Source organism: Hippichthys cyanospilos, chromosome 19 (genome assembly GCF_059441005.1).
Source record: "Hippichthys cyanospilos isolate Australia breed blue-spotted pipefish chromosome 19, RoL_Hcya_1.0, whole genome shotgun sequence".
Taxonomy (NCBI): Eukaryota; Metazoa; Chordata; class Actinopteri; order Syngnathiformes; family Syngnathidae; genus Hippichthys; species Hippichthys cyanospilos.
The window spans coordinates 4823777-4845601 of NC_142387.1; the positions used below are offsets into that span (position 1 = coordinate 4823777).

At 37.6% G+C, this 21825-nt stretch overlaps 1 protein-coding gene and 1 long non-coding RNA gene across 5 annotated transcripts; one reads left to right on the top strand and one right to left on the bottom strand.

The window, feature by feature from the left end:
- Window positions 1–358: 358 nt before the first annotated feature.
- On the bottom strand, window positions 359–21272 carry oplah (5-oxoprolinase, ATP-hydrolysing). Of its 4 annotated transcripts, none has more exons than XM_088402510.1 (28): window positions 21106–21272; window positions 20479–20667; window positions 20073–20264; window positions 16548–16662; window positions 16180–16303; window positions 15497–15692; window positions 13694–13859; window positions 13479–13617; window positions 11165–11232; window positions 10584–10759; window positions 10276–10416; window positions 10086–10198; window positions 9735–9905; window positions 9509–9646; window positions 9311–9449; window positions 7588–7700; window positions 6567–6718; window positions 6315–6475; window positions 6028–6129; window positions 5761–5935; window positions 4908–5092; window positions 4690–4836; window positions 3773–3907; window positions 3521–3670; window positions 3268–3425; window positions 2113–2273; window positions 1930–2027; window positions 359–643 (listed from the first exon to the last, which is right to left on the bottom strand). In XM_088402510.1, the coding sequence occupies exons 2-28, from the start codon at window positions 20647–20649 to the stop codon at window positions 491–493; spliced, it is 3939 nt and encodes a 1312-aa protein (XP_088258636.1). In that variant the 5' UTR covers window positions 20650–20667; window positions 21106–21272; the 3' UTR covers window positions 359–490. The 4 variants fall into 4 exon arrangements, with proteins under 4 accessions (XP_088258636.1, XP_088258635.1, XP_088258638.1 ...); XM_088402509.1 differs by having other exon boundaries at window positions 20479–20678; XM_088402512.1 differs by having other exon boundaries at window positions 20479–20678; window positions 21057–21272.
- Window positions 7746–14688, top strand: LOC148407682 (uncharacterized). The gene is made up of 3 exons (XR_015863699.1): window positions 7746–7889; window positions 13477–13634; window positions 13775–14688. It is a non-coding gene; the product is annotated as an uncharacterized LOC148407682 (long non-coding RNA).
- Window positions 21273–21825: the final 553 nt, after the last annotated feature.

Here is a 21825-nt window from a genome sequence, read left to right on the forward strand (position 1 = left end):
AAACTAACATAAGTCTGCTTTTGTGAAAATGCATCATATATGAATATAGTATTTTCTAAAAACTCTCTCTTTAAAAACAAAAGGTGAACAATACATTCTGGGTCGGTGAACAATCATGCAAAAACCTTTTGCTTTTGCATGATCGTTGACATAAAAAAATGAAAATAAAAAGGGATTAGGTTGCTAAAGGTAGAAAGATCTCTTCTAATCTTAATTAGGATTCTTAATCCCTTGCAAAAAATACACATATTATTTGGAAATGTGTTTTAGCATTGTGTAAATGTAATTACCACAGTCAGCAGAAACTCTCATGAATACATCAGCCTTTAAAATAATTAGTGAATAAAAGATAAACAAATTTCTGATTAAAAAATCTGACTTTAATGTGTCTCTTTTTGTCTTCTTCAAGTCCACCTTAGAATTCATAATCTTTTAATTCCTTTCAATCATTCCACCTTTCCACTTGTATTTACTGTGTTTCCGCGCACTGTCACACTCCTTCTTGTGCCATGCGGAATTCAAAGACGCTGCCTCTCTCAGTGAACGTCTCATTCAAGCGCTTGCGCTTTGCCTGTGGTCTTTGATTTGCGTCCTCCTCCTTCCCATACCCCCCTCCCCCAGGGGTGTATAGGCAGAACATGTCCTGTAGAGGGAAACAGACACAAAATGGATTTAAGTGATGGGTATGAGAACACATACTGTAAAGCAGCAGTCCCCAACCACCGGTCCGTGGACCAGTACTGGTCCGTGTGGGCTGCACCCGAAATAATGTTTTGGAAATTATTTAGTTCAACAGTTCATATGTCTGTGCTTGAGCTTTGTTTTTTTTTTTTGGCGCTGCTTCTGGCCGCTGTTGATATTACATACATAGTGAGAAGGATGACATGGGTTTTAGAGCACCCCCCCCACCGCCCCAAATTTGATTGCAGATTTTAATCAGGACGGACAAAGCATATGCCTGTTTACATTCGATTTAATTGTATTATTATGCTGTGTTTTTCTGAAGTAAAATAACATAGAGCACAGTCTTTCCTTATTAAAAATTATTAACATTTTGGGGGAGGAGGAGAGTGATAATTTGAACTATTTTAAGTATTTAAGTCTGTGCAGGAGTTATGGAAGCTCTTTAAATTTAATTGCTGTCACAACATTTTGTTTTTTTACACCTCAGCTTATTCCTCAAGTTTAAATGTTTAAGATACTGGTACTCCTTTGTTAATGTTCCAGATCAGCTTACATTTGTTATTATTTATTGATTTAATTTTTTTTTCAGCATCAAACAGTTCAGTTGGTCCAAAATGTACCTCATTTAAATGATGATTGGCATATTTTTTAAAAATTTCAGACACTTTGATGCAATTCGTTCTTTTTTTTCAGTTTCAGACTAATTTGTAACCTGTATAAACAGTGTAATAAGTTATCATTTGTTTAAAGTTGCTTTGTATTGCTTTTTCTGTTGTTGTTAAAAAATATACAATTTTAGTTATACGTATACATTTTTTATAGAAAATGATCGTATTTATAGTCATCATGATGAGTGGGGGGCACGGAATGTTTCCTTGCCTGGGTTGCAAAAAATGATTGAGAAGCACTGCCTGATATTCATATTCATAGTCTCAAGAATAATTTGTATGTGTATAATACAAATGCAGTTGTTAAAAATAGGGTACCATTACCAGTGAAAATATTTTTCAAAATCAATTGATTATTGATTAAATTTTTAACGAAGTCGCTTTCTAAGGCAAAATACAGTATGTGGTTGTTTTAATATTGTTTGAAACAAAATTTTGGATGAATTGTTCACTATAACATGGTGCTTACATATAAAGTTTATGCTTGCAAGTCAAAGTAAAAAAAAAAATTCAAATGATGCCTTCCCGTAGGTTGGGGCATTTGTATCTCATTTTGTTTCTCATTTTGACATCCTACCCCAGGATGAAGGTTGACGCTGGTCTTTGCACCCAGGCTGAGCACTCTCCCGTCAGCTCTGTGAAGCAGGTTGAGTCCAGCTGCACCAGCTTCACCCCCTGACCAGCAGAGAAAGACAACATTGTCAAAAATGTTTGCTCAATTCAAGACAAAAACTAGTTTGAAAAGCTTCAATGTCTTTACCCTGAAGGCCATAGGGGCGCGTGGATCTTCTCTCAGTCAGCACAGAAAGGACCACTTTGTCTCTGAATAAGAGCTTCCGAATCACACCGTCTCCTCCCCGGTACTTCCCGGCACCTCCTGAAGCGGGTCTCAAAGAGAACTGTGCCAAAATCACTGGGTACCTAATAGGGATGAACGTGACAGTTAGTGCAAACTTGGCTGCAACAAAGCTATGCTAATTCTTACATAAAAGGACTGTTTTAAAAAATATATATTATTCTTGAAATAAAGATACCTATAATCATATTTTGAAATGAGTACTCCATTCATTTATTTTCTTTCCCCAGCAAATTAGGTAAAATTAGTCAAATGTCCATTAATACAAAGTTAGAATTTAAACAGTTCTATACTGAATATAAAACTGGAATGAACATTAAATGCAAGTGCTAGGAAGACGGCTTTGATTAAAAAAAAAAACAAAAAAAAAACACCCAACTTGTTCATTGCTATTTAAAGATGTTTGATACCACTGGCATTTTTATCACACTAAATTTCCCCCCCCAAAACAATGAAAGATAAAGTAAAAGAAAGACCCATTTATTCCAATATAGCAATTCGATGACAATTTTCTATTTTAGTTTGTAGTTTGTGATCACAAAACTGCTTCAACAGAGGAGCCTATTCTAGTATCGGCAGTGATTGTAAGTACCGGTACCTTGAAATAAGGCCAGGCAAGACTTGGTAAGGACGTATCAAGCATGTGTTTTGTGTATGTGTGTGTGTGTGGTAATTGTCAAGGTATTGAAGGAAACTGCATGCATGTAATTAATGCATGCAATGAATTACTGTAGCTGCCAAAAAAACACATACATTTTTGGAGACTGCTTAAAACTACTACTACTACTACTACTACTACTACTAAAAAATGCTTTATTGCACTAACTTCCTTAAATGTGGGTTGCGACTGCAGCAACATGTGAGTGCCAGAATGGTAACAGGTAACAACCACTGATCCACCACCCCTCACTTCAACATACTGTTTTAACTAACCTAACATGTATATTTTGTAGATTTGGGGGAAAGCCAATTTACCAATATTGTGCTCCCTGTACAAAAAATAATTCACTTTTTAATTACCAAAATTAGTCCTTTGTGTAATCAGATCTCATGTCTTACCTCTTTTCCAAAATCTCTGGATCAGTAATGCGCGTATTGGTCATGTGACTGTGAACGCCACTTCTCCCATTCCAGCTTGGCCCTGCCCCAGCACCACCGGCGACCGTCTCATAGTAGCCAACTTTCTCGCTGCCAAATGAAACGTTGTTCATGCAGCCCTAATCACAAAGACATAGTTTGTCATACATGGGCCGCTTTTCGAAATGGATGCTGATCTTACCAAGTGGCATCATCCAATTGCATCCACTCTCACCTGAGAAGCGGCGCAGACCTCAAAAGCTTTGAAAATGACATCCACAACTCTCTGGGACGTGAGGACATTCCCACCAACCACAGCAGCATTCTGTGAAGGCTGCAGGATGGAACCTGGGGGGATGATGACTTTGATTGGGGCAAGACAGCCCTAAATGTGTGCGTGGGGAGAAAAGAAAAAAGAAAACAAAGAGCTCATTTAATGTCAATGAGGCTCCTGTCAAGCAATGGATGTCCAAGACAAGAATAAGACCTGATTGAGGGGGATGTCCTGTCCCACCATGCAGCGTAGGCAGTAGATGAGGGCAGAGAGAGTAATAGCTCGTGGAGCATTGCAGTTCCCCCAAACCTCTGTGCCCGTGCCAGTGAAGTCAAACACAGCAGTGCCCTGTAAAGGTTATAGGCCAGGGGTGTCAAACTCATTTTTATCGTGGGCCACATTGTAGTTATAGTCTCGGTCAGAGGGACGAATCAAATATATATTTGATTTGCAGTCATTATTCGTCACACGCTTAGCTAGTTTTGAAATCAAAGGCTGGTAAAAAAAAAAACAGTTCAAAAGAGAGATTGGGAAGAAACATTAAATGATGTGGTGGACCGGATCTGGCCCCCGGGCCTTGAGTTTGACAACTGTGTTATAGGCTGTTTAAAGCATACGAAACTTATGTAAAAAGTCTATATTTTGTCTGTAATTAATTTGATAACTACGTATTTTTTCTTGTACAATTAAAAGCAGCAAAGACATTTTTGTCTCTTGCTGTTGACTGAAAACAACAATGCATGTACTCAGGACTTTCAGCAACGACCAATCATGGCTTAGCTTGTGACCGTCACATGAGAAATCCCAGAAAACAGGTGAACTGTGATTGGTTATTATCTGACCTTTGAACATATGTGATGTCATTTCCAGTCGACAACAGGTAGCAAAATATGCCTGTGTCGGTATTAATTGGGCATTAAAAAAATAAAGTTATCAAAAATAGAGACAAACAAATACGTTTTTCAGCTGAAAATGTCTGAAGAAATAAGGATTCCCTTGAAAAAAAAGGCACTTTATTCTCTCAGACAGGAAAACACAGTCCCCTAAACAAAGAACACCGTTTTCAGTACGAAAAAAAAAAAAGTCTTGTGTCAGGTTACTGACAAGACTTTGACTTCATTAATCACTACCTCATCTTCATTTATCTGGACCCGCAGCCGGATTGGAGTGCCGTCATCCATGAAATCCTCTGACTCCACCTCCAGTGAGCCGGTCTGTTGTCGTCGACGACTCGCAAAGTCCCTCAGCATGTCCCTCACTGCCAGCTCTGCATTACTCTGCAACATGCACAGTCCAAGCCATCAGAGAGAGTCTAATTTGCTCTGTTTACTCCAGGACCCATCGTTACCTGGATGTAGCCCATGTAGGCCTGAACGACAGCCAGGCCATAGCAGTCAATCAACTCCCCCACCAGTTGACTGCCTCTCCGGTTGGCTGCTACCTGAGCGCGCAGGTCCGACAGGTTGTCGTGGAGGTTCCGAGTTCCAGATGACTCCGGGTATTGGGCCGGAGCCATCAGAGCCTCTGTCACAGCTGAAAAGGCCACAGCCAAGATGTAAAACAGAAAAAAATGCTATGGGAAGAAAATAATGCAAAATGTAAACCTGCATGCAGTATGCTGCATAGTGTTAGCACCATACACTTATTTTATCATTACCAATATATTTCAAAAAGCATTAGAACCAAATACTAAATAAAAGAAGGGCTTGGGAGGAAAGTTAATGTGACCTAAATCTTGTCAGCAGAAATGTCATCAAAAGGCACGGGCATGTGATGAATCAGTCTCAAAAAGACGGTTGAGAACATCAATCCATTTTGTGATATTTTGTTTCTTTTGATATCACTAAGCGTTAAAGAAAAGGTAATAAACAATCATCGGGGGAAAACAATAATTTTTTAATACATTTTCATACAAAATAAATGTGATCACATTTGAGTAATTGATTGAATAATCAACAAAATAACTGATATCAAAAATATTTGATGGTGACAGTCCTACAAGTAAGGTTACCGCATATGATCAAAGGTCTTACCTAAAAACAGATTAAAATTCCATTTCAATATTCAAATTGCATATGCATATCTACAACAACTTACAAACTCCAACTGATATGTATAATCAGTTACGTCCTTGTGTGATTCAAACGTTGTGTAATAAATATAAACAAACATTATTAAATTCTATCCAATCAACAGCCTACCTTCTTCTTGGAAGACTCCCCCTGTTACCAGTTTGAAGGAAATGAAGACAGCGCCCTCCTGCTGCAGAGATGTGGAATGCGGAGGCATGGAGCCTGGTGTGATGCCTCCTATGTCAGCATGGTGCCCCCTGCTGGCTACAAAGAACACCGGCTTGCTCACGCCTTTCCTAAACACCTAGAATTCAAGGAGGGAAGTGTTGGCATAGGTAAGAAAAAAAGATAACAAAGAAGAAGAAAATGCTGAAGAAGAGATGCTGCACAACTGACTGGAGTGATGACTGTCAGATCAGGTAGGTGACTGCCGCCGGCACATGGGTGGTTACTCAGAATCACATCTCCGTCTTGTATTTGATCCCCTAGAGATTTTATCTGAAAAAAATAATATTTTTATATATATATATATATATATATATATATATATATATATATATATATATATATATATATATATATATATATATATATATATATATATATATATATATATATATATATATATATATATATATTTATGTAAAATCAGCTAAACTGGACAGTACACAAAACCTCCGCACCTGGTACTGGACAGTCTCCTGCATGGCACCAAGATGGACAGGAATGTGCGGTGCGTTTGACACCAGACCACCATCTGGTCCAAACACAGCACAGGAGAAGTCCAAACGTTCCTTGATGTTGGTGGAGATGGACGTTCGTTGAAGAACTCTACCCATTTGTTCTACAGGGTCACAAGGATGGACCAGAACAAGTCAGAATTGGCAATTTTTTTAAACGTTTTTTTTTTTTTTTTTTTTGCTGATAGTTCTAACCTGCTATGCTCATGAAGCGATGGGAAAAAATAGACAACTGCACCGTGTTGAGTTCTGTGCCCACTGCACAGTGAGGGTCCGAGCCAACTGTCATGCACACATCACCTGTTTCTGTCAAATAGGCTTCGCAGCAAGGTTCCACTAAGATGGTGCTGGGGAGAAAATGCAAAACTATTTATAATTTAATTGATACACCTACAAAATCTAAATAATGATGGTTTTTCAATAAAGCTCCCTCGAAGGCAACTCATAGCATAGCAACTCAAAACTTTCTTTTACAACAATATGTTCTATGCAGCCGCACTAGTCGAGACACAGAATTCGGAATAATACTTTTGCTTTTGTGGAATATGAATTAGTTGAAAAAAACATTTGTTTTTAGCCATCTAAAGGTTCTGTCTACATGTGCTGCTCCACCAGTTTGTGTTCACATAGCAGTCAAAGGGTAGTAACACTATCGAGGCTAAATGTTAACGGGGCATTTTCTATTGTATGCTAGCCATTCAACTAAAACCACTTGCAGTTAGGGCTGAGCAATAAGTGGAATTACTTCAATTGTCTTTTTAAAATTTAACCATGAGAAAATTCGATTGCGAATTGCAAAATTGTGACGATGAGGTTTCGCACAATAGTTTATAATAGGTATTAACTAATTGTGGCATTTAAGCAAGTTATGTGCAAGCTATGAGTGGGGATTTTTCACACAAGCTATGAATAAGTTTACATTCAAACTGGTTTTAAATCAGGATACATGATTGTCTGAACATTTCGCACACGATTTAATTTTTGAGTTCTCAAAATAAGTCGTTTGATTGAATTTATTTATTAGTGTTAATTGCAGCATTGCAACGAATCACACTGTTTAATTTTTTGTTTGTACATTTTAAGAAGGAGGCAGTTTTTTCTTTTGATATATATTTGATTGCCATCTACCATCAATGACAAATCATTAGCTAACTTTTAGCTAGCTTTCGTTAACTTTAAACATTAGGTCATCAAAGCCTAAATCAAGTGTTCGTGCCTGTTCTTGTCAATGATGATTGCTGGTCCCGGGATGGTGTGACCACAATTAAGTTCCTCCCACAGATACACAGCGGTGTCATGATAACCATCCTCAAAGTAGCATTTGGTCATCTAGAGAGAAGATCAAAGATGACAAACAGTCTTTAAGCACATTTACAGACCGCAAGCCTTTATGATTTGTGGGTTTTTTTTTATAAACAAAAGAGTTGATAATGGAAAAACTTAATACAATCTTTTCAATGTGCACATACTAGTATACTATCTAATCTTTCACTCTACCCACTAGAACAAGAACAAAAGGTAAGACATTGACCACCATACTGCTCTGAGAGTTTTACATGTGGAAGTACAACAAAAACATAAAACATGATCTTAACTTAAAAATATTGAAATAATCTACCATGATTCAGGCTTTTTCAGTGTAACTGCATATGTGTGTAAATGGGATGGGAACACACAGTTTTGAGGAGTGTGAACACTTATTACAGTCCCATAAAAATAAATTCACGCACTAAGCAAGTTTTACAACATTTCCACCATTAATACCATATTAACATGTTTTAAAAGATCTAAAAATCAATTTTAGCGGCATGAATCAAATTTGTTCAGGTACAAACTTTGTGTTCACAAACTTTACAGCACCTAGACAAATGAATCATATTCTTACTAATTCACTGCCATTGACAGCTACAGATCCATCATAGATCCATTTATATTGGGCTGAGTGAATGAGTTAATGACTGAATGAGTTAATCAATTACATTAACAATTTCAATTTATGAGTATTCTGGGTCAACTTAGGACAGTGCTTCTCAAATAGTAGGGGGCACGGAATATCCCAGGAAAAAGGCATTGTTTTTGTCATGTGAAGTGTAATTTCAAAAAAATAATAATTTTCCTTTTTTTATGTATCAGGCACTTTGATGCACTGGGTTATCTTTATCTGTTTTAGACTTAGACAGGGGTGCCCAAATCCGGTCCTCGAGAGCCCCTAACATACCCGTTTTCCGTGTTTCCAAGCTTGCTTATAACCTGATCATTTGAATTTGGTGTGTTCGAGGAAATATATCTCAAAAACAGGCTCGATAGGGGCTACCATGGACCAGATTTGGACACGCCTGCATTGGGCAATAGAGATGGATCCTAGGGCGGGGATGTCCAAGTCCGGTCCTTGGGAGCCCACATCGAGCCTGTTTTTGAGGTATATTTCCTGGAACACACCAGATTCAAATGATCAGCTAATAAGAAAGCTTTGCAAAAGTCTGAGAACAATGATGGTTAATTGAATCAGGTGTACTGGATAAGGGTTACATGGATTACAGGCTGGATAGGGGTTCTCAAAGACCAGACTTGGGCATCCCTGGACTAAGCTGTAACCTGTATAGATGCTGTAAAAAATAATGAACAGTTGTTAAAAGTGGATTTATATTGCTTTTTTCTTTTGTTAATGAAAAAAGGATACAGGTATAAGCATACTTGTACATTTTTTATAGATAACATTCAGTGCATCAAGTGGGGGGAGTGGGGTGCAAAAGGTTTTGCAAAAAGGCTTGGAAAATAGAGTAATCAAATTTCAGGGCAAAGGAAAGGCATTTGTGACATCATCATCATGGGTTAAAGACGACCTGAATAAAGGGGCTAAAAAATGACCCTGGTCAATGTTTATATGTAAACTGAGTGAGGATTTTTTTGGAGGGTGTAATGCACAAAAGTTGAAATACCGTGACAGGTTTGGCCTGACCACTCCCCTTCTTTGGTTTGTACATCATTTTGATGCCTGACTTGCCACAGCCCCTCACTCTGATGTCATCTACCATGATGGGCCTATCTGGGATGGTGAATCCAAACTCCTTTAGATACCTAGACAAGAGCAAATCCTTAGCTCAGCCTGATATGGTCAAACTCTTAAGAGTACAAACCTTTGCGTAAAGGCACTGCGGAAGTCGCCAGCTTGAGAAGTCTGTTCATTTCGGGGATACCCAGCTGCGGTGACCATGAGAGCGCAATCTGTACCCTCGTAGCGCAGGTGTAGAAAAACCTCTGTGGTTATTTGGCCACTGAGAGGATACAAAAGACTGGTTTAATGTAAAGAGACAAAATGGTGAACTTCACTTTGCAAGAAAGTGAGCCAGAACGATTGCCAACCTGTTGAATCCGCGTGCACACAGGGTATTGTGGCAACGTTTTGAGAGTACTTCCACTCTACGGTCAAGCTCGCTGAAAGAGTTGCGATCATACTGCAGCGAGCATGGTTCCTGCACTTCCTCCACAACGTCCGCTAGAGCCATACCATAAGCTGACAGCACACCACTGTACCTAAATCCGCAAAAGTATGTGATGAACAGTAAGCAATTTAGATGAAGCCTGCATTATCTAAAGAGAATCAGAATTATGTTGATGGATGCATGTCATTGGCTCATGTTGTGCGGCTGTACCTAATAAGATGTCTCGTGAGAATAAAGACAACACAAGATCACTCAGAAACATCATCATTACTTATGTATGAAGACGGTCTTCATCCCAAGGGCTCGGGCGATCGCGCAGGCATGCTGACCACCAGCTCCCCCGAAACACGCCAACACGTGCTGGGATGTGTCATGGCCCTTTGCCTAGAGTATATACTTGATAGTTAAGATTCAGCATATTTTGCTGACTAATACAAAAGTGTACATCGTTACTTGAGTACCTGCGTTAGTGCTCTTATTGGTCGACACATGGCCTCATTTGCCACGCGAATGAACCCCATGGCCACATCTTCCAAAGTCATTTCAGATTGGCTTTTGGCCAAAGTACCATTGTTTGAGTGGTTTGTTACATTTGCAGCAGCCTGTAAAACAATTTGGATAAAGCTGTTTCATATATGACACTTATAGGCCTAAACATCAGCACAATCCAATCAAACATAAGCACAATCCAACCAAATGACAGAACTGGTTTAAAATGTTGCCATTCGAAAAGTATATGTCCAAAAATGTGTTATAAAGATAAGAGTACTTGTGATAGATTAGAAAACAGGAAGTGGTTGATTTCTTTGGTCAGAGAACGGAAATGCTTCATTGTCTCCTCCAAGGATAGAGGTTCATTTTCGCCGGGCCCAAAAATCTTGGGAAAGAAGGAAGGGAGGAGGCGGCCTAGAGCTAAATTGGCATCTGTAACAGTCAGAGGACCACCTGGAAAAATCAAAAAGGGAGGCCATGTTACAATTTTTTATCAATGTAATGTACATTTTTGTGTGTCTGAACTTGCAAGATGTCCCAAGGCCTCCAAAAATTGTAGTCTAATAACATATTTTTTTAAATCAAAGCATACCTCTTCTACAACATAAAACCAGTCGGTGACAGCGACTACTCTGTCATTGTTCATATGCTTGTCCATTTGAATATGTTGTTGGATTGTTAGTCTGTATTTTCAGCAAGGAACCCACTTCATTTAATTTACCTAAGACATGTTGTTACTCATATAATCATATTTGAAATGATGCACATTTTTTAGAGCACCTAGAATTTTAAGGTGTATGAAAGACTGAGGCGACGCATGTCAAATTCAAGTAAAGCAACGATGATTATGTACATTACCTTTCCGGTAGCAGGCCGGTCCTGGATGTGCACCAGCAGACTCTGGACCAACAACAAACATTCCAGATCTGGGATGTAAAAAGAATTGATAAAACAAACACCATTCAACAAAAGTAAATGTAAGAGATGCGTCGACAACCAGTGGGTCAAATGCAAAGGTTGCAAGTTTACACATATTCTGTATTTAAGTTAAAGTAGGGAGACTTGAAGTACTCACTCACTCACTCACTCACTCACTCAACAAGTAACAGTCTCATACTGTAAATGGTTAACGTACATGGAGGTAAAACGCTAAAATGATTGGCAAATAGCAATCCTTTGGTCAATTATTTCTGGTTGATGTTTGAAGGACTGTAATGGGCTGCTGAAATTGGCTGATAAATAAAGAGGACTGATTCGAATGTTGTCATGCAAGGAAACTGAAAAAGTATCAAACCAATTTAATGTAAATATTAAGTTTAAATGCACAGAGTAACAGTAAAGTGTGCAAAAAAAATACAATACAGATACCTGAAAACATTATATAAATAAAGGGGTACTTAATCCCCAACCAGATTCTTGCCCCACCCCTCACTAATATTTGAAAAGGGACTGAATGGGAGTTGTCTGGAGGGTTTGCAGAAGGGAGAGGGTTGGGTGTGGTCTGGCTGTGATTTACAGCAGCAGTTACACTGCAGCGACATTCCAACTTCAACTCGCTAAGTACTACTGTTGGGAAGCTTTTGACTCTCACTGTTCAATTCAAGTCAGATTTTTGGTTCTACGATTCAATTTAGAGCTTATTTTTTATTCCAAATGATTTGACTGACAATATTCCAGCATCAGTCTGTATATTTTCAAAAAATCGTCTGCTTAGCACGACAGAATGACAAATGGAGACATTCGTCTATGTGTGTGTGTGTGTGTGTGTGTATGTTTGTTTCTTTTTTTTTTTACATTTGTTATGTTTTTAATGGAAAGGTATGTAAATTTTTCAACAAAAATAATGTGTGAACCACAACTGCGACTCTTTATTTTGATTCATTGTCATACCAACTACTAGAATGGAATAGTATTGTCAACCCAAGTGACCTCACCTACAGTAAGTGACCTGATGGACAATTTATTGTAATTATGTAAAATACCAGAGTAATTTCATTTGTAATTTGTATTTTTTTTTTTTTTTTTAAATTTAATGGACAGTGTGCAGTGACATTGATCGCAATGGAAAATATGAATGCACCAGATTTAGCGAGTTGCTACTTTCCATCTGTAGTCCATGCATAAAATCAGACAACAGAATACAGAACAACAATGACGCACGAAAGTTCCATCACGTTAGCATCTTATAAATCATATACAGACCCAGACTCAAATACATTTCAAATAAAAAGTGCCGGTCATAAAGTGTCCACTGAGCACATTCTAAGTGATAGTGCTTAATGTCATATACTAGATATACAGTCTAAAAACATTCCTAATGTAAAGTGCTACTAAGAAAGTGCTATTTTATTTACATAATCTAAATACATCTTCCGCATATAAAAATGCTAGTGTTAGCAAGTAGCAACATAGAATGGATGGAAGGATGGATGGATGGATGGCATGGCCAGGAAATCAGTCAGCATGGGATAAAGTATGCAACATTGACTGTTCAAGAGACATATTTTTGTCATAAAACAGGCATTTTTGGTGTCGTGTCATTTGGAAGTCTGTTCCATTCTCTGATGGCATTAATTGAGAAGGATTGTCCAAAACTAAAAAAGTCTTTGTGGGATCTTACATTCTCCTCAAGCTGCAGATCTTAATGCTCTAGTTCTCTGCTCGGAAAAGGCGTCCCATCATTCTTCTTGATAGGTCAGCTTTTAATAGATTAATAAAAAGGCCAAGTCCATCTGAGTTTGAAATGTGTGACTGCATTTGAATGCCCCATGGAGTTAGCGGCTAGTGTCAACACCAAAGGCCTGTGCCATATCATATAATGACTAGGTTCTTATCAACCTTGATCAGCGATTGAATATGATTTTTTTTTTATGTGGGTGAGATGATGTTTTTTTTTTTTTTTTAATTGGCTTTCACATCACACTGTAGCCATGCGACGTGATGTTTTTTGTCGACGTTGTTACACAGAAGCCAACACGAATCGATTTATCTAATTTTTATAATTTATACAATCAATTTAGGGACATTTGATATCAACTCTGAATAGTAGTAAATGTGAATCTTGATTCTTATGTGAATCGATTTTGCATACCTCTAATAACTACATCAGATTCACAGAGTAAAAAAGCACAAAAACTTTGTTATTGATGAAAAAATTCATGTTATGACAGACCTGAAAAAGAGTCGTGACCCTCCACCTGCTGCAACAGTGTTGATGTCAAGCTGAGGCGCTTGCAGCGTGACGCCAGCTGTGGTCGCTTCAAACACGTGCTCGAACTGGCCCGCGTAACGACTCACATCGGTAGACGTGCCTGCACAAGTGTCGAAGGCAGGCTTAATTTTGTTGCCATACAAAGCTATACATACAAAACAATATCACAAACGTACCACCCATATCAAAGCCAATCACAGGTTTCTTCTCCATCTGATCATAAGAAGTCACGGCGTAACCTACGACTCCCCCAGCAGGGCCAGACAAGACGGCGCGTGAACCACAGAACTGTTGCATGGGAGTAAGACCACCGTCTGACTGCATGAACAAAACGTCCACATCCTGGAGGGACACAAGATTAAACTGATGTTGGAATCCAACGGGCACACATTTGTGTCATATTAAATATGATTTGTTCATTCATCTTCTACAGCAGACCCAACTGCCGGTCTGCAGCCCGGTACTGGCCCGTGGATCAACTGGCACCGCCTCATGGGCAGCACAAAAAATAAGAGTTGCCTGGCATTTGTATTGTTTTGCCTCCCTCTTCAGACATTTTTGAAAAATTGATCTAAATTCTGGCTAGTGTTTGTGTTGTTTTGCCGGCCTCTTCATGCGTTTTGAGTAATTGATCTAATTTCAGTTCATTCCAAGCTGTATAACGATAGGCTGATTTATTCGAATGACACCTCAGGCTCACTGGGTCGTGATGACGTCCACTGAACACCACACTAGTTTCCGTGTTTACAGTTGCTTGACAGCTCCCAATGTTCTTGAAACTTCCACTTGCTGTTTGTGCACACAAAAGCATCGATTGTTGAGTTGTGTATTGATTTTCTTTTATGAGACACGCGCGTTTTTTAGTACATCAGCACATGTTGTATAAACATGTGTTTGTTTGTAACAGTGAGTTATAATTGTAATATATGTTTTTGTATGGTTTCATTTTTACAAAATACTGTATAACTATCAGAGATTGATTACAACAGTGAGCAGCTCAAATTTACTCCAGCCTCATCATTTTCTCTTGAAGACTGTTTGCTATCTGTCAATTGGTGTTCTGACACACACTGACGACAGACTAGAACTATTTCCGTTTTATGTATTATTCAAGCTATTTTTTAAAATTATGTTAAGTGATTATATATATATATATATATATATATATATATATATATATATATATATATATATATATATATATATATATATATATATATATATATATATATATATATATATATATATATATATATATATTTAAAAGAAAAAAACAAAAAACAAAGAAGAATAAAAAGTTCAATCTCTACTTCATGGATTTGGGTTATTGGAAGTACTTTTGGGAACGTAACCTCCCCACAATAAACGAGGGAACACTGAATACAAATTTAACTAATTGCACAATAACTTACTGTGCACTCAATACATCTAGAGGCATAATGTTTACCTATGGTCCAACGTGTTTTGTAAATGCAGACTAAAAAGGTGCACTGCTTGCTTTCCCTAGGTAAAAAATACTTCTAGTTAGCTGGTCAGCGTTCTGAGGTCTAAATTAATGCAATCTATACTCCAGTAGTCTCGATTTTGCATTAACAAATTTCTTCATGTGGTGCGCAGTCAAAAGTTTGTCTAATTACCTTACTGTGCCCATAGCTACATTCCAAGAGTTAATATTTGACTTTCATTCTCCTTCGTTGTTGTTTGCTATGTGTCATTTAAAATAAGGTTTTCATAGAAATGTTTATTGGCTATATTCCCAGGTACTTTTTTTTTTTTATTATGAATATCCAAGACACCTTTTGTGAAGTATCAATCAAAGGGAACAGCTTAAACAGATAAAAATAATAACAGGTTGATAATGGTGATGTTCCTGATTCTGGTGCAATGAAAAACACATTTTACTTGTGCCGCAAGTAGTTTACTTTTTATTTACTAATTATTATGTACGACTGACAATATTACAGAATAAAAAAGCATACCTTCAAAGCACCTTTAAACCCAGAGGTGAAGCCTTTAAGATACTCTCGGATCTTGGGTGTGAGGTAGGCATCAGCGCAGACAGTGTAACCTCGAGGGACCGCTCTGACCATGGGCATGACCTCGGAGGACAGTGACACCTGGGTGAAGCCCAGTTGACGAGCCAGGGCACCCACTGCTTTCTCGTGGTCGGACCACCTGAGGGGTAAAGAGAAACTCATGTTGAGCAATAACACAATAAATTGACCAAAATCCTCCTCACATGGGCCACACTTCTTCATAATTAAATTAAAGGCTTCCATCAGACATGATAGTCTACCATTTACATCACTCAACTCACACAACTGGGGTAAGTTTCATGTCTTTGGATCTACATCAAACTATTTTAGTCAATCGACAATGACAGCTAACATGTGTCATCACCAATGTAATAGCATCCCAAAAAGTTGATGCCATTTGGAGAGAAAAGTGTGTCTTCAAGGTCAAGTTTCCATGATCCAAAATGTACTAATCTCAATAATAGTGCAATTCAATGGCTAAAATGCACTTTAGAGCCAACAAATGTGTGCCCCATTGTTTATGGATATAAACTGTATATTTAAGTCCTTGGAGATAGGAAGCTTCTTATTTTCATTTTGAACATGGAGACTTAGCCACAATATATACATGAAATAGCTGCACTGACGTGTAGGAATGAAGCAGAAGCACAGCCAGACTGGTGATCCCACGGGACAGAACTCCTTTCAGGTCCTTCTTCACACGTTCCAGATCAAGCTCCTGCCATACTTCCAGACTATCTCCGGTGCTGCCTGAGGACAGACACCCAAAATACAAAGAAAACACATGCATACTGAGTCACAAAATCATCTGTACAAACACTAAAGGATTCTTGACACCTGATTGCCACAGTACTCACACTTGACTGTGATGGGGTTAGCTAGCTGCACACAGGCAAAGTGACGTCCCATTGATTATATTTTTATGACCCCCCCCCCCCAAAAAAAAAAAAAAAGCATTTTAAAAGTGAACCTGCAGAGTTTTGTGTTTGCACACCTGTGACAACACGCTTGGGATCCTTCCTGGGTAGCTGGCAGCCATTTTGCTTGAGGACAACACGCTCGTCAACCTCGATAACCTCCTCATACAGCACTTCAGGCACTGACACTTCCTGTGTAATGTAATGTAAATGAATGGATCAATGTAAATAAATAGATCAAGAGCCTTCTTAAGATCATACTTTTTTCAGTCGCAAATGTTGCACACTAACAATAGAGCTAGAGGATATATAATTTGGGGACTGAAATGGCGATCTCACAAGATGTGATTTCGGATTGTCAAAGCAGGGTATTTTTTTAAGAGCTTTAAGAGCTAAAAACAGAGATGTGGCAACCCATACTCCCTTAATTTCTTTCGTGATTGCTTGACAAAGCTAGGAGCTAAGCAAGCTAGCGCCACAACATCACAAACATCATATTTGCCATAATTTTTTAAGTCCATGTACAGTAACAGGAAGAAAGGCAAACAAAGTTAGCTAAGCACACCTATAGCTAATGTGAAATGAAGAGTCAGCAAAGGTATGAAATAAGTCATCTATTTGTTTATTAGTGGTTCATAGTTACTACCCTTATTGTTCTATTCCTTTTTTTTTGTTTATTTTTCAATTGTCTTCTTTATTATTTGCTCCATTGTGGAATGTAGTCTGTTCAGGAAAGTGAACAGAATAAGAATTCCATTCTGTAGCATTACTATGCATATGACAATAAAACTCTAGAATCTTGAATAAGTGGTTAGGTGTGCATTAGACTTGCCACAGATGTCTGGCTAGAACCATGTACGGGCTGAGAGTCAACAGGTACGAACAGCAAAACTTAGCATTTTAGCACGTGCATGAACAGCAGACACAACATTAGCCATGACAAACAGCTTGAGCTCAAAAGTAATTTAATAATCAGCGGTGTTATTTGTACTATTCTGGACTCCTGAGTATATTGGTTTGAGATTTACACAATAATTCCAATTATTTTAAGTGATTTAAGCTTTTATGTTAATAATCTTCATGGTAAAAGAAAATGAAGGCTTGTGTACATGAAAATACATAATATGAATTTTAAAAAGCACAAAGAATGAATTTGCTACTTTCTGACCCTTTGTAACAGGACATGTTTACCTTTTCACATTTAAATCATGCAATCAGAAGTACTCCCATTATTTTTTTACACTTTTACACTCACCATTACTGTTATTATTATGAAAGGTTTATTTAATACAATTATTTAAGATTTGGGCCATTTTACTAAACACTAAGACTCTGTTTGAAGCACTCTAGTCTCAAGCAAAAATATGGGGAAGAAAAATAATGTAATCTAAACTGAAAATGTATTTTCACTGACAGTATTTTTGTATTCACACTTTTTTACAGTACATGATAGCCAGTAGTACAGTATTACTTGCTTGCCTTTTCTGAAACATTTTAAATCTTTTGAGAAGGACTGGCTTCATGAATGTTTTTGCAATATCAGAGTAATAGGTTTTAATGTTTTGATGGTGTGATGGCATGTTTTAAAATTTTACTGTAAATAAAATCAGTAAAATGCATATTATGATGACAAAACAACGCAACATATCAAAATATCAGTATCAGTATATGCAATGTCAGTCAGAAAAATCTTTTTTTTTTCTAAAATCCTTCAGTCCTTGATTAGCAAGTATCGTTCAGCTAAAACGTCAGTTGAAAATGCTTATTTTTCATATTTCAGAACATTTTGAGACCATTAATAAACAGAAATTATTATTTTAGTTAAGTAAAAGAATATATGGGTTGAATATGAGACTGCTCTTGAAGTTCTTAAGTGTCTTGATTGAAAATGCTTCTACTTGGACCTTTCTGACATGCAAATCAGTTACCACTAAGGAGGAAAATGAGCTTATGAAGTCATTTAGAAAGCATTCCTAAATGGAATTAATGGAGATTTTAAATGGACTTTATGTGTTTTCCAATTTTCACTCGCACTAAGAGTGAAAGCAATAAACAAGGAAATCAGCTGACCGAGGAAAAGTTGCATGCCTGAAATGCTCTGAATTTTCTCAGAGTATAACTCCTCCTCAGATAAGCTGATTTCCCCTTTCTCCTTTCTTTATATGACACTCAGGCCGTTATAACTGATTCGACATTTATTTGGTTTTACTCATCATGCTGCAACACATCCTTGATTAATTGTATTGATAACATTCTCTTGTGCGTAACTCGTAAAGATTTCAACAGTAATTACAATAAATTGTGGGATATACTGTACATGTTACATAATAAAATGAAGGTACAAGTAAATTTAATATATGTGATGTATGAAAATGGCTCAGGCAGTTTGTGAAGCGCAGATGTTGTGTCACTACAGAGGCACGGATTCAAAAAGGATATCACCATCCATACGTATTTTGAGCGTATTTGCTATTGTTTACACTTTTCGATAAATTCTGTATAAAATTTTGATGGTATTAAACACTGAACAGATATTAAACACTGAACAGATATTCTACTTAACAATTCTCATTTCATTATTATTCAAAAAATAAACAATAATATACCAATAATATACCAATAATATAATAAACAATAATATACCATGATTCCATCGTATATTAATTGATTACTACATATACATATACATATATATATATATATATATATATATATATATATATATATATATATATATATATATATATATATATATATTCATAATTACAATGATTTAAGTGTTTAAACTCAAGTGAATAAAATAGTGTACTGGCTACACTACTTGAAAATATTTAGCATATATTTTTGCACCTGCAAAACATCATTCTTGCATGGAAATTACTGCATGTAACTACTTTGGATGCTACATTTCATGATTTGTTCCAACATAAAATTTCACCCATTAATGACTCCGTGATCTAAAACGTCTTTAATTTTTATTGTGCCATGCAATCGTGGATAGCAGGGTGTAGCTATCAGCGGCGTGCAGCATCTTTAATTAGCTAGGCTGGGGAATAAATTATATAAGTGAATAAAATAGTGTACTGGCTACACTACTTGAAAATATTTAGCATATATTTTTGCACCTGCAGAACATCATTCTTGCATGGAAATTACTGCATGTAAATTATATTGTAAAATAAAATACACAATTCCAGTGTATTAAATTTAGATTTTTTTTTTCTAATACTTTAATAAATGTTTTGACTCCCATGTTTTACTTGGTCATCCAAGGACATGTTAAATCCACACAGCCAACAAACTGCATGCACATACATTATATAATGTGTTATGTAAAACTGGACAATGTGTAGAAAACGATGATAGACATTGGACACAAACAGAGCAGCAATGCAGGAATGTAAGTTAAAAAACACCTAAATAACTTCTGTTTAGAATTCAAGACAGACCCTCATAAATACTCAAGCACTTAACCATTAACGGCTCACTGGTTAGAGGGTAACGTGTGTTTTGAAAGATGACTCAACAACCTTGCATATCCATGAGGCTTCCAGATATAAGACAAAATGGACAGTTTTTGATGCAGTGTGAGGAATACCAACCAAGTCAAACAGCTTCGGCCGTGCCTGTGTTCCAATGTGCAACAAATCTTTGAAGCCTTTGGTGACCAGCAGGGCCGTCCTCTCCCCCTCTCTCTCCAGCAGAGCATTGGTGGCCACTGTGGTGCCCATTCGAATCCAGCCGATCCGAGACGTGTCGACCGGCTGTTCGCGAGGAAAGGCACGTCCCGTTTCCTGCGGGAGTACACGCAGACAATGAAAATTCAGTTCAAACACATAATGTTGGAATAAAAAAAAAAGGATGCTTGTGTTATTTATTTATTTATTTGTTTACATTATAACAACATTTTAATATCTGTGATAATGATTTCTCGCCCAAAGATGTTTTACAACGTGTTTATTACTGTGGTTGCAGCTTCCACAACACATTTTCAGACATCAAGGTTACCTCCTCCAGGACTCTGCGGATGCCCTCAGTGGGGGCGTCTTTATAGTTCTGGGGGTCACGAGAGAGCAGTTTGAGGACCCTCTCCCGGCCATCTGGTAGGCGGGCAAACACATCTGTGAAGGTTCCTCCTCGGTCAATGGCAAAGTCAAACTTTCCTTCAGTGTGGGCCATGGTGAGTGGTGTGGGCACCTGGGGGACACCTGTTTTATGTTAATTTATTATTATTATTTTTAAACGTTTTCATCAATGAAATTCAGTCTAATAGTAGTCGGTCGGATTAGCTGATACATGTCATGGTTCCATGCATTTTTTTTCCTATGCAAGTTACTACACAAATACTAGACGTTTATTTTCACCTTAGAGGAAATTGCAAAACGATCTGCGGTTATAGACAAGCATTGCATCATCACATCGGTACGCAAAAGAAGTCTGCAAAAACGTGACACGTGTACAAATGGGAATGGGACAGAAAAAAACATTATTGTACATTGTTGTGGTCAGTGAATGAACTCAAGTATGTCTTCTTGCAACATCACAGCTGCACGCGCAAAAGTGTGTGTTTATGTATGGCGAGTTACCGTGCAACGATGTGCCTCATCCGACGAAAGAAGAGCTGATTTGACTCACCCGTCAGCCACGAGATTGTCGAAGTTGTTCAGTGTCGACCCTTCCGAGGCTTAACCCCAAGTAGCTTCCCTTTGCGTGTTATTCCATCCAACTAGTCACACACGCTCATCAGGAGCTCCACCCCTTCGGAATCCCCCCAACAGCAAAAAGGCTTAGCTCCGTCAAAGAAACGCGTTTTGATTAAATAAATCAGTCTCTCTTCTTTGTATTTATGTTAATAAGACAAGGTGAAACACAAAGTGCAGTATAGACACGTGGTAAACGCATCATAATAAGGAGTACCAAAACACACTCAAAACACTGTCACGCACCTTTAATATCACATATAAGACATAGAAATGAAACAAAACAAAAAAAAACATGTTAAATTACATATCAATTTATCGTCCAGTAGTGTGTATTCGTAGCCAGTGGCGGCACAAGGGCTATCTATTATTTACTCCATAAATTTGCAGTTAATTTATTGAAATCGTGCTCTTCGTTTTGTGCCACTTCCTGTCATGAACGTGGGAGGTTGATGTTTTGTCCAATCAGATTTCATCCTTCATTGGCTGCCTTGTCAATCGAGTCTGGTTAGTTAGCCCGGAAACGGTGGAGTCCATTTCAAAATAAAACTAAGTTGGTTGTCAGGAAGTGGTGGATAGATTTACTGTAGAGGCTAAATTATCGATTTCGAAAAAAAAACCTTGTTACAATAGGTGTCTGAAACGTGTGAGTTCA